Genomic DNA, 13,627 nt, shown 5'->3' with positions numbered 1-13,627 from the left:
TTGAGCCATGGGGTTGCAAAGGATCTCCCTAGGGCAGTGGTTCTTAACCTATGGGTCACAGCCCCTTTCACTGTGTCTTAATTAAGGTTTCTATTGCTGTGATGAAAAAACATGACCAAAGAGCAAGTTGTGGAGGAAAGGGTTTATTTGGCTTAAACTTCCACATTGCTGTTCATCACTGAAGGAAGTCAGGACAGGAACTCAAAAAAGGCAAGATCACGGAGGCAGGTGCTGATATAGAGGCTATAGGAGTGCTGCTTATTGGCTTGCTTCCCCTGGCTTGCTCAGCCTGCTTTCTTATAGAGCACAGGACCATCAGCCCAGGGATGGCACCACCCACGCCATGCTGTGTCTTCCCCCATTAATTACTAATTGATAAAATGCCTTATAGCTGGACCTCATGGAGGCATTTCCTCAACTGTGGCTCCTTCCTCTCTGATGACTAGATTGTGTCAAGTTGACACAGAAAACCAGCCAGTACACACAGGGTCAAACGACCCTTTCACAGAGGTTGCATTTCAGATATTTACATTATGATTCATAACAGTAGCAAAATTACAGTAATAAAGTGTCAATAAAAATAATTTTATAGTTAGGGAAGGTGGTCACCACAACATGAGGGACTGAATAAAGAGTCACACTATCAGGAAAGTTGAGAACCACTGACCTAGGGGATGGATGTAGATAAAGATGTTATGTATTCTGTGTTTTGAGAAGTCACTCCCAAGCTCAACCATAAATATTCCTCCATGAGTTCTAAAAATATAGATGTTTTGTGCTAGCTCCTAGTTTCTCATTTGCATTTTATTGAGGGTTGGAATTGGGAAGCTATATTTTTAAGGCACCTTGATGCTCAAATCCAGACAGGATTGAGAACATTGGTTGAAAAGTTGAAAGGGGAACGACCTAGAAACAAAGTAAGCAGAAATGTCTAACAAGATTTAAAAGCCACATACACGAGTATTAGCTTTGATGTGTACTTAAATGGTTAAACAGTCCTATTAAACATAGGCATTGTCTTAACTTTAAAACCATGTCATACTTATTACTGAATCCATTGTTAAGTTGTCCATTTATAAGAATCCTTAAGAGAAATTATGTGCTTCAAATTAGAAAATTTTTTTCAGAGCATGTGTTTATTTTTAATCTTACAGTTACTTATTTGGGTAACTATTCCTTTTTTCCTGCTAACAAGTTTTAAAGAAGAAACTAATGACTGAACTGTAAATATTTAGGTTCAATGAAGTAACTTCAGAAAATATACATCCAGCTCCAGTAAATAAAAAGTAGTTTGCTTGACAGTGGGAATATATCTGTGAAGATTTAATGATGTCCTTATTTTTAATAGAAGTCTTATCTTTGATTCCAATTTTAATTCTAGCCCTCCTTTAAAACCTCACCATTTCTCTTTCTATGATGTCTAATATATTGCCATAAGTCAATGAAGATGGAAATTTTACTTTAAATATCATCTCAGTGGGTAAATATTAAAAGTGACCTTAGGTTGAAGAAATGATCACTCAGACAGTAAAGTGCCTGTCACATAAGCATGAGAATCTGAGTTTGGACCCCCAGCACCCAGGAAAAGCGTGGGATGTAAGGGGCAGAGATGGGAGGATCCCTGCAGATCACTGATCAGCCAGTCTAGCCAATCAGTAAGCTCTAGTTCAGTGAGAGATGATGTCACAAAAGATAACCCAGAGAGAAGACTCCTGATGTTGGCCTCTCATCTCCAGACACACAGACAGAAAGAGGGAGAGCCAAAGGGGAGAGGGACACAGATATAGTATACACTATACACACAGGGTTTTCAAAGCTTCATTGTAATAATGATTGGAGTGCTATACCCCAAAGGTATAGCATTCGTGTATAACCATATCTAGAAATTACTCATTCTGTCCTACACCAAACTTTTTCCATAAAGTTGTACTTCTCCTTTGATGCATTTTTCATGGTTATAATTAGAATCAGTTACTTCTTGTGGCTTAATGTTTAGCTTTTCTACTTCTTTGTAGTTTCAGGAGGACAGAACCATGTCTGGTTTATTCACTGTTGTATTTTACATATTTACCAACAAAGAACTCAGCCTCCCTGTAAGAAGAGAGACTGAACTATGATGTTTCATTGTAGAAGCAATGGCTTCTTTCAGTGAATGACATCAGCATCAACATCCCCTCTTCTATATGGCATCCTGAGGTTTCCTCCTCCCTCTGATATTGTTGAGGCCTATTCCTTCCCTAGTGAAAACAAGGTGGATCTAGTGGAGTTTTAAATAATCCTTTTATACAAAGGCTTATCAATTTAGATATGGAAAAAAATGGTCTATAGGGGAGCATCTAGTTACTTCTCTCCCTCTTGCTTTCTTCCTTCCATACAAAAGTTTCCTTTCAGTAAATGATAAATTCATATTTCTGTTGCCTTGTTTTGTATAGTGTTGGCTTAGTGGTTGACACATAAAAATATGTAACAGACTTACTAGCCCAATGGATTATCCTATTATTATCTATGAATACTTATGCTAAATTTTACAAATAAAAAAGCCTAAAAATATTGTCATTAAGAAGTTTGATTTGGCTGGGCATATGACACATGCATGTAATCCCAGGACTTGAAAGGCAGAGCGAGGACAATTGTGGTAAGGTCTGAAGCCATATTAAGTTACCTATAGAGTTCCAGTCCAGCCAGTAATATGTAAGGAGACTTTATCTCAAAGTGCCTCGCCTCCAAAAGAAGTTCGTATTTACTTCTTGGAATGAGGGAGTGGGGGGAAGGGAAGGAAAAAGAAGATAAGGACTGAGATGGCAGGGTATACAAAGCAATGGTTGGGAAGCAAGGAAAGGAAAGGTGATTGGTTCTGGAAACCAGCAAAGGGTCTCTGGCCAGGACATAGAACTTCCAGAAACATGAAGGAAGGTGCTTTGGGAATGGTGTGCAGTTCTGTGACATCTCAGCATCAGATGTGGAGAGGTGACAGGTGACATGGCCAAGAAAGTAGGGTGAAGCTCTTCAGTGCCTACTTGGACAGGTACATAGAGATTAGAGACAAGAGGCTTTGTGCCAACAATACAGCTAATACATGGCATTTTTAGGGCATGAATGAAAGAGAAAATGAAAGAGGATAGAGTTATTTTTTAAATTTTGCTTTGTAATTTTTTTATTTTTAATGTTTATATTTATTTATTTTGTGTGGTAGGGAAGGCAGGGCTTGGCATGTCCCACAGCATGTATGTGGTGGTCAGAGGACAGCTTTCAGAAGTTGGCTCTCATCTTCCACTAGGAATCAAACTCAGGTTGTTGACTTGGCAGCAAGTGCCTTACCCCTGAGCCAACTCACCATCCCTGTTTATAATTCAAATTGTTTTAATGTTACTTCCCAGGGCACACCAATCCCTGTTGTCAAATAAGAATGCCTATTTCCCAACTAAATGCTTTCTAGACACTAGTTAGCTGAAGTTAGACACCATTGACATGAAAACACTACTCCTATTAGTCAACTGAGAAAGTGAGACAAGAATAATCATTTGCTTTTTTTCTAATACATCCACTACCCAAACTCAAAATTCTAAACTAATGAAGCCAGATCAACACAGAACTTCACAAAATTTGAAACTGGCAGAAAGAAATATCTGTCATCTCTTCTCCCCAGTTTGGCCACGGTTCCTCAACAGAGGCTATATGTTTCCTACTCTACTCAGGGCCAAAAGAACTAAGAGTTTCAGTCCAGTGATATGAGGTTTTGCATAACTCTTGCATTCCTAGGTGTTTCTATTTGGCTCTTCTCTTTGGAACCTAAGGGAGCTTCGCCCCACCTGCTACAGGGCATAGCTTAACCACATATGCCACTCAAATCCCATTGCACGGCCTCAAGCATCTACTACTTGTGACTGCCTCCTGGAGATGGGAGATAATGCTCCCAGCCTGGCAAAAATACGTGTTTCAAAAAATGGAGTCAATTCTCATAATGAAAAGACACTGAATATGTAGGCTAGTTTTATGTCAACTTGACACATGCTAGGGTTATCTGAAATGAGGGAACCTCAGTTGAAAAAAAAAATACCTCCATAAGACCAAGCTATAGACAAGTCTGTAAGACATTTTTCTTAATTAGTGATTGATGGGGAGGGGCCAGCCCATTGTAGATGGTGCCATCCCTGGGCTGGTGGTCCTGGGCTCTATAGAGAAGCGGACTGAACAAGCCATGAGCAAGTCAGTGAGCAGCCTCCCTCCATGACTTCTGCATCAGCTCTGTCTCCAGGTTCCTTCCCTGTTTGAGTTCTTGTTCTGGATCCCTTCAATGAGGGACTACAGTGTGGTCCCGAATTGACACAGTGGGCTAACAAAAAACGTGTGTAGATTTCCACTTAAGCCAGGCAGTGGCAGTGCATGCTTTTTAATCCTAGCAATCTGGAAACAGAGGCAGGAAGATCTCTGAGTTCGAGGCCAGCCTGGTCTACAGAGGGAGTTCCTGGACAGCCAGCGCTACACAGAAACCCTGTCTTGAAAAGGCATAAACAAATAATTTCTCACAGAAAGAAGAAGCACAGTAGCAGGTCAGGCTGACTGTAAATGTTGGGTGCCATGTGGCCAGTGCTTGGAGTACACATACCTTCCAAAGATGAATCTGAAGTTTCTTCTGTTGCCACATACAAAGAAGTCAAAAAGATACCCTACATGGTGTGGATGATGGAATGGCCAATTCATAGCTCTGGATCTGGGTCTGGGTGATTACTGTGCAGATCAGCCTGTCAGATGTTCATTCTCAACACCAAGATGAGCTCTCCTGTACTGCTATAGATAGCTCACCCTATGTAGTAAGTAGCAAGGGGTGGGGCAAGTCTCCTGCTCTCATGTCCTCAAGGTTGGCTTGCCCACACCTAAACCACCAGGCCAGCTCTACCGTGTTGCCCAGTCAAGGTATAGGAACCACTCTGCCTTGTGCTGCAGCTGGTGAGAGGCGGGGCCAGTTCTCTTGCTCCAGTGACCTCAGTGACAGCTCTCCATCAGAAGGGGCTGGTCCTACAGACACAAGGTTACAGGATCTCCTTGACACAGAACAACAACAGGCTATCCAAGAGGCGCCTCAGTGAGGGCCCAGTATTGATGATGTAGCAAAAACCAGAGACCTTGAATGCAATGAATGGACTAAAGGATGGTGTGACTCACTGTGTCATACTACAGCTTCCACAATGAGATTTTTCTTTTCTTTCTCTTTCCTTTTAAATTTTATTTTGTTTTATCCTGGGGCAGAGAGATTGCAAAAGGCAGAGGGTGAATGGGAAGGGAAGAGAAAATGAGTGGGATAGAGATGCATGATGTAAAATCCACAAAGATAAATAAAAAGTTAAATTTGACAAAAAAAGGAATACTCTATAACCTCACGGTGCTCACAATGGTCCTTAAACGTTGTAGGAATTGCTGTTTCACAAGAAGCAACTTTACTATTATCTGGTGATGTCACTTCACACAAGCCTGGGCTGTCCCAAGTAGCAGCATGTTTGCTTTTCACTGGATGTTGATAAATTCCTATACTCTCATGCTATGTCCCCTTCATCACTCACTTCCACCAAGACTATCAAGGAGAAGAGAATCAGTCTCTCCAGCCAGGAGCTCTGTGGTGGCTGGCCTCCTCCACAACCCCCTGCAGGACCTGTGGCCCTATCCCTGCTCCTGTGCAATGCTGGGGTTGAGTGAGTGCTGCCTTTGAGCTGAGGGGGCAATGGTTTAGCCCTTGCATTTACTTACATACATTCTGACTCTTGAATGTGTCAAGCCCCAAGTAAACTAAAGGGTTTTTTTTACAAATATCCAAACTTCGTGCTGTTTGGTTTATGTGTGTGTGTATAATTTATTTATTCTTTTAAATTTCATTTTACATTCCAAACATAGTTCTCACTACCACCACCACCCCTCAACTCCTTCCCAGTCCACCCCAAGTTCACCCCCCCACACTGGTAAGGGCTCTCATGAGGAGTCAATAAAGGCTGACACAATAGGTTGGGGCAGGGCCAAGCCCCCCCCCCCCCATGCATTAAGGCTGAGCAAAGCATCCTATATTGGGAATGGGCTCCAACAAGCTAGCTCATGTACTAGGTCCTACTGCCAGGGACCCCTCAGATAATCCAAGAATCTGCAAGGATGACCCCAGATAAGACTTCTAGCAATAGTGGAGAGGATGCCTAAACTGGCCTTCCCCTGAATTCAGACTGGTGACTACCCCAACTATCATGATGCAGCCTTCATCCAGTAATTGATGGAACCAGACACAGAGATCCACAAAGCTCCAGGGAATCCAGTAGAAGAGAGGAAGGAGAGAATATATGAGCAAGGGAGGTCAAGATCATGATGGAGCTTCGTGCTCTTAAAGTCAAAAACTTAAAGTGAGCAGGGAACAGACATATATTAAACTAAATGACAGTATGGCTGTCTTGGTGAAATTATTTTTGTCTTTGAGATTAAAAATGAATTATTAGGCTCTTAAGTCTCTCCTGGCAAAACAATACACAGTGTGAGCTAAATGCTCAACATTGTGTCATTAGAGCAAGTTCTTTAGATATGAATTTGCAGTTAATCCTCCTTCATTATCTTCATTAGTTAACAATGCATGTAATTACTGCTCTGCCAGCCAAAGACCATCTAAACATTAACTTTCCCACAGACTCCAAATATTCAGTAAGCTGCTTGCTACAGTTCATTATATTAATAATATATGTCACCATGATCCTACTAAATGTATATGTAATTAAACACTGCCCATGTGGCAAACCTTCAGTATAATTTTTAGTATAATTTGTTACCTTTTAGATACAGTAATTATAACGGAAGTAAGGCACCACTATAATAAAGGTAAATTTAACCAACTGGTTTGTAACCAACTAATTCTACATTTTCAGTATTCACTAAGGGGGGGAAATTTTATTGAAGAAAATATGAAATGTTTTCTAAGTAATCAGTTTTAACCCCATAATTCTCTCCTTAAAAATCATTACTACCATCAATTTGCATTTATTTTGATATTTTACTACATATGCATGTGTCTATAAATAACACCTAAAATATGTAAGGCAATATTTGTATCATAGTATTATGTAGTATAAGATTATGTTAAAAGGGATAGATTTTCTCAGGTAGTTTATCAATAATTCATAATTGAAATATGACAAGAAATTAGCATGTAACATACTGAAGCCTACAAGAAAAAGCATGTTGTCAAGCAGTGTTGGAGTATTAAGGTAACAATTATCTAATCATGGCTTTGTAAGCCTCCATAAGCTGAGTTTGTTCAAATACCAATAAAAGGAAATATGATTTAAAAGCAAAGATAAAGCTCAATAGGAAAAGAAACTAAATTTCCAATTAAAGCCAAGGAAGAAATCATTAACCTCAGGGCATTTTCCTGGAAGCATGTAAGTGGCATGTTATAGGTTGTTAACTTAAAAATACTTGAAACAACAGCAGCTGCCATGGCTACATGCAGTAACTCATTTAATCTACTGTGTGCCAGGCAGTAACATCTCAAACACACTGTAACTCATGCTTTGTTAAAACTTCCATTTCATTGGATTTTCACAATAACTAAGTAAGAGAGATACTAATGCCATGCATTTCCTACAGACAAGAAAAGTAGAGTCTACAAAGGGTAGTCTGCTGTTGAAAGGCACAGAATCGGCAATGAGTCTGTGTCTCAACCAATGCACCTAACCATGGCAGGTGCCCATCCCCTAGCTCCCAGTCCTGGGACTTACACTTCCTCGAAGCCCTCAAAAGCCTTTGTCTGTAAAATGGGAATAGTAATTAATTCTATGTACCAGAATTACTGAAAACTTGCTAGACAGTTTATGAGACAGTGTTCATCAAAACATGGGGCTCAGAATGACACTTGGTGGGTCACGGATGAGATAAGAAAACTGAATGTTGAAAATAAAGACTTGCTCCTGTTCAAAGTTTTCCATGAAAAATAGTATATTCTTGTAAAATTTCTGCTCTTTTACCTGCCTTAACATAAAACTACTGCACCAAGGCCAGAGGAACCAGTATTCTGCAGCCATGAGAATGGTTAAACAGTAGAGGGATCTAGAAGAGAAGAGCGAAGCCAGGAATGACACCTTGAAAGATGGGTGCCCTGACAACTGCCTGGAGTCACCACAGAGCCCGACTTACTATGACCCATACACGTGTATTAGTTTCCTATGACAGTTACACTCTTAGAACAGAAAATAATAGTCAAAGGCCTTTATGCTCATCCTCATCTTTTGTTTTGTTTTGTTTTGTTTTGTTTTGTTTTTTGAGACAGTGTCTCACTAAGTAGCTCTGGCTGGCCTAGAACTCATTATGTAGACCAAGCTGACCTTGAACTCACAGGGGTCTGCCTGCCTCTGCTTCCTGGGAGATGAGACTAAAGGTGTGTGCTGCCATGTCTGGCCATTGCTTTAGATAAGTCCATAGGACTTTGTGTTTTTAAAATCCCTTCATATATATTATCATAGTATAAAAACCCTTCAAAAAAGACCTACTGAAAAACAAACAAGCAGAACTGAAATCAGGGAACTGGGCTTCAGCAACATTAATAACAATTTTTTAGGACTCTCTGTACACCTATGTATGGTGGTATGTGGATGTGTTGGTATTTACCAAAGTAGCCTCCTCTTTTGTAATTAAAGGGGTCAGTTAAGTGCTTACAGTATAGAATTCTGATAAGGCAAAATGCAGTAATTAGGAAAGATGACCAGTGAAGGTCCCAGTGAACATCAATGGCACACACACAAACTAACAGCTGTTTCTACTGAAACCATGAACTTGGTCTGTGTAACTTCTTTTCCCCTGCCACAGCATTGGCGCAGACACTGTGAACAGTGCCCCTTGTCCTTTGTAAAATGTCCTTCCTAGCTAAAAAACGCTGGCAGGCACCTGGACAAGGTGGTGCATTTCCCAAACACCTTCACAATTTGCTGGGCTTTCATGGTTGAGTTGTCACTCCTACTGCAGAGGAATACTTAGTTGTCTAAAACATACAATCATCTGGGAGTCTTAAGCCCCAGGGTCCATTCTTATTAGGGAAATAACCAGCTGGCTTGTGGTGCACTAAACCATTTTACAACTCAACATTCAACTTCTAATGGTTTTGAGAATTTTCTGAAGTAGTGACCTTTTATCTAGTGGCCTTTATCTTTTCTTAAGGTCTGTATTGCTATTCAATTTATTTTTTAAGTATTTACAGCCCTAAGTGAAATAGGAAGAAAGAAAGCACAAAAGAAATGGACCAAAGGGGTTCCATATTTCCAGCAGCAGTGGTTTGAGTAAGAACAGCCCTGAGAGGCTAATATATTTGGTCTCCAGTTGGTGGAACTGTTTGGGAATGATTAGGGAGTGTGGCCCTGTTGGAAGATGTGTGCCACTGGGCTTTGAGGTTTCAAAAGCCTCCTGCCATTCTCAGTGTGTTTCAATTGCCTGCTTACTGTTAGAGACAGGGCTCTCAGGGGCTGCTACAGCCACCTGCTACCTCCATTCCACCCCCGTGAACTCTGGCCCTCTGAAACAGTAAGGCCCGAATAAGCTCTTTGACATGTGTTTCATCACAGCAGTTGGAAAGCGGCTAATATACTAGCAATTCCTTTATGTACTTCCCAGGTTTTCACACCATGAGAAGAGCTGCACGAACCCACAAGTGTGCAGAGTGACACACACCGTCAGGAGTCTTTACTTGACACAAGGAGGAACCTCTGGCCTCAAAGCCCTGCAGGTCACTCACCTCCTGGGCGCTCATGCTCTCCATCCGTGTGCAGCAGCATGGCGATCGGCATGCCCACGTTCTTGGATCTTCCTGCCACAACCACATTTTTCCCAAATGTTTCAATTCCTTTAAAAAAATTGTTTAAAAGCATGACTAACAAGAAGAAGCAAATTAAGAACATGAAAAGGCAACTGAAATGTTCTTTAAATACGTTTAATTAAATTTGGATTTCCTACCCTGTCTGTAGCATGCCCTCGCTGAATTATTTATAAATATTTCCTTTTACACTTCTTGGATTTGCCACTTCCTCTCTCATTATGTCCTCATTTAAAAACCACAAAAATTCTCAAGTTGCCATTAAAGTCATTTTAAATTCTGAGTTTCACATGAAGTGCGTAGTCTTAAAATATATTAACTGCTAATGAGACTAGAAGTTCATACAACAGGATTAAGCACAAATGGCAATCAGCCTTCTGGTGAGACTGGGATAAGAAAGTGGAATGCTCACACACTTTACTTCACAGAAAGAAATGTTACACTCACAGCCAGTTCTCTGCATTGGGGGTCATCAGTTCTTCACAGGTAAAATGAAGAAACTGGAATTGAGACTTACCCAAGTACAGACCAGCAAGTGTGTGATTTTAGAATCTGCTTTCTCTTAGAGATTTTGTCCATCAGTTAGAAATCAACAGATTATAAAGGGAAACATGTTTCCCAAAGAGAAGTGACTGTGGTGGGGGCAGGAAAGCCAGCAACGTGCAAAGCCATAGAGCTCCATGGATACACCTACCAACCTGTGAGAACAGATTGTGTCTAGCACAGTAGAAGCCCACATACTTTTATTTAAAACCACAGTCAACAGGCATGGTTCTTACATGACTGACACATTATCTTAGTAAGAAAATACTCTACACTGGGGAAAGAGTCTCACCAAAATGCGTAATTCAAAAGAAGGAAGATATGGCCGCATTTGGAAGGTTCATTCACCCTAAGCTATGTAGACATTGCCTGGCACATGTTTTCCATTTTCTTTTATTCCATCTTGTTCTGTGACATTCATAAATGTATAGATTTTTATAGGCTTTAGTTTTATGCTCATCACCTTGGTTGCTTGTAGACAGAGGTAGCTCTACCTAAGCAAGGCCCCTGGGCTCACCTGCAGCTGGTACCAGTTGCCCACAGACCCACGTTACCAACCTGTTCTTTTTATTATTTCCCAAACAGCACTGGCAGTGGCGGGTATAAGAGAATGCTGATCAAGGCACAGTCTTCCGATATTGATGATATGAAATCCATCTACATCTTTCTCTGGGGCAATTCCATTGCATATTGTTCTTTCATCAACATGGTCTGAAAGGTAAATACAATTGGTCTCCTTTAAAATGTATGCTTATGTGGAAGCCTGGTGGATGAAAAATGGGGATCTATAAATAGATAGCTCCAAGAGACAAAATTATCGTTCTTTTTATGCCATCAAAATAATAAACCAAAATGCTCTTGAGTGATAGCTGTGATTGGCTGCATCTAGAACGTAGGCTGTTAAGGGATTACAGTGGCTAGTGAATTGTGTGGAATTTAACAACGCTGAGGAAATGCAGCAACAAGTAGGTAGAGGTCTTTGTCTCAACATGCTTGCAGATTTAGGGGGTTTGAATTCACCTTTTCTCCACAAGATGTTTCTACTAACTGGCTTCTCTTAAAAAATTGAACACTGTAGATTAAATGGGGTAAAAGATGAAGCCACTAGAGGTTACCCAAATGTGGTGCAGGAATTCTGCTAAAATCTCTGCCTAAGCCCCAAACAACATAAAGAAAAAGCGAACTCCTAGAAGCCCAGGTAAAAACATGAGAGGATTGTTGAGGAAACAGAGTTATAGCTGCAGCACACCAAAGGAAAAACATAGCCGGAGTGTGTGTGTTTAAATATGTAAATGCAATCTGATGAGTCCATTTTAGTGCTGGTCATAGGCATTTTAAAAAGACTCTTTAAAATGAAATATGCACCATGAAATTGCATTTTGAGATGAATACTCTCAAAAAACAGATGATAAAGGAAAAAGCAAAAGATGGAAAGAAAAGCAGAAAATGACTGTTGTTTTTGAAATTCCTGAATTTGAAGTCGTTTTGTTGTGGTTGTTTTGTTATTTGTGTGTGTGTGTGTGTGTGTGTGTGTGTGTGTGTGTGTGTGTGTTTTCTGTTTTGTTTTGTTTTGAGAGATCATCTCAAAGAAGATATGTCTATGAACTTGAACAACAAAAACACCCTCTTAGGTTGGCTTCCACCTGGGCATGAGTGGAGAGAGACATTAGTGGCTACAGAGACAAACAAATCCCTGGGAGAAACAAATCATCTCAGGGACTATGCCCACAAAGTCCTAACATAGTTTTAAACGGTGCTTACTCAATGCTGCCATCTAGTGGTAATACATTCCATTTACAGGACAGTTGTCTGCCCTTTTTCTTGTCTTTTATCTCATTAAAAAGCTACCTACAAAGTTTTGAAGTAGATAAATAAGATTATAAGATTGTGAGAATGGTATTGTAGAAATCATGTTGAAATTATATGCAGCAAAATTCTTCTCTAAATATTGTTTTTAAATTAACTTTAGATTGAATTAACCATAATTCACAGCTTATAATATAATAATTTATTATTGTTGTGAATCATGCTTGCGCGTGCGCGTGCGCGTGTGTGTGTGTGTATGTGTATGTGTATGTGTGTGTTATTCATGTGTATGTGTCCATGTGTGTGGAAGCCCTGTCACTCTCCTCACCTTGTGAACTAGATTCTCAATGAAAAGGGGCATGCAGATTTGGGAAGATAAGCCAGTGACTAAGCCTCACGGGTCTTTCTGCCTCTGCTCCCCAGTGCTAGTGTTATAGGCAAACACCATCACACCCAGATTTTTACAGCGGAGCCAGGGACCCAAACTTAGATTGTCACATTTGCACAGAATTTAACCAATGGAACCAGCCCTTTTATGACACAATCTTGCTATCAACCCCAAAACAGCCAAATTTCAGTGATTTTTTTTTATTTTTCATCATAACTTACGTATATCCGAAGCTGTCACCAAAAACAAAAGTTATCACCATTACACAAATAATCTATTAACCCATCTCCCATTTAAAACAGTTCCAACCTGTTTTAAATTTCATCCTGGTTCCTGTACCTATTATTCTTTTGGAGTCTTTTCTGAAAACCTAAATCTAAAAGATTTAAAGGTGACAAATAACATCAAATTGATTTCCACGCATGAAATCAATCAGAATTTAAAATTAATATTCTGTGTCAACTCTTCCTTTACGCTGATTATTTTATATAGTGCTAGAAATCCCTTGGGAAATAGGCAGCATCTTCTTCACTTACCAGATGGAGACACTGAGACAAAGAGGTGACCATTGTTACCTATTAGTGAATGGCAGGACCGATACTCAAGTCCAGACAATTTCATTATAAAACCAACAGTTTCCAATATTCTCTGAATATTAAAAGGTATAAGATGAATGCATACACTTCAAATACATTATCCGCTAGCTTACACTGAATTCTTGGAAATGTACCAACTATGGTTAAAATATTGGCATTGGGTATCAGTCTGCCTGAATCCAGATTCAGTTACTCAGAAGGAAGGTGCGCGATCTCTGTGTTCTTGTCACCAAACACAAGATGGCGCCCTCCCGGCGGGATTATCATGATGATTCAAACTGAATTATTAAACACAAAAGCTTCATAAAACAAAGACTTAGTTCAATGGGTGCCGACCACTAGTGTCTTCTGTACATATAAATTGGCTTCATATATAGAAAAGTACCGTCTCTCGGACCACCTTTATGTTGGCTGGGGCTCCCTCTTACCTGTTTCTTACTCTCAGAGAACTCAAGCATTTTGTCTGTAGTA

At 40.1% G+C, this 13,627-nt stretch overlaps 1 protein-coding gene across 5 annotated transcripts in view; it reads right to left on the bottom strand.

The window, feature by feature from the left end:
- The window catches only part of LOC100760811 (methylenetetrahydrofolate dehydrogenase (NADP+ dependent) 2 like), a 95,941-nt gene that overhangs the window by 61,721 nt on the left and 20,593 nt on the right, over positions 1 to 13,627 (bottom strand). For all 5 annotated transcript variants that reach the window (XR_004772288.1, XM_035452414.1, XM_027388383.2 and 2 more), the window contains 2 exons: positions 10,925 to 11,077; positions 9,746 to 9,853 (listed from right to left, as the gene is read on the bottom strand). Coding sequence is in view for 4 of the 5 variants with exons in the window: in XM_035452414.1 (XP_035308305.1) it covers positions 9,746 to 9,853; positions 10,925 to 11,077 (261 nt within the window). In the remaining variant the exon portion in view is untranslated. The remainder of the gene's footprint in view (positions 1 to 9,745; positions 9,854 to 10,924; positions 11,078 to 13,627) is intronic.

Source organism: Cricetulus griseus, assembly GCF_003668045.3.
Source record: "Cricetulus griseus strain 17A/GY chromosome 1 unlocalized genomic scaffold, alternate assembly CriGri-PICRH-1.0 chr1_1, whole genome shotgun sequence".
Lineage (NCBI taxonomy): Eukaryota > Metazoa > Chordata > Mammalia > Rodentia > Cricetidae > Cricetulus > Cricetulus griseus.
Note: the sequence above shows the minus strand (reverse complement) of the source record. Positions and strands in the feature narration are given on the sequence as shown.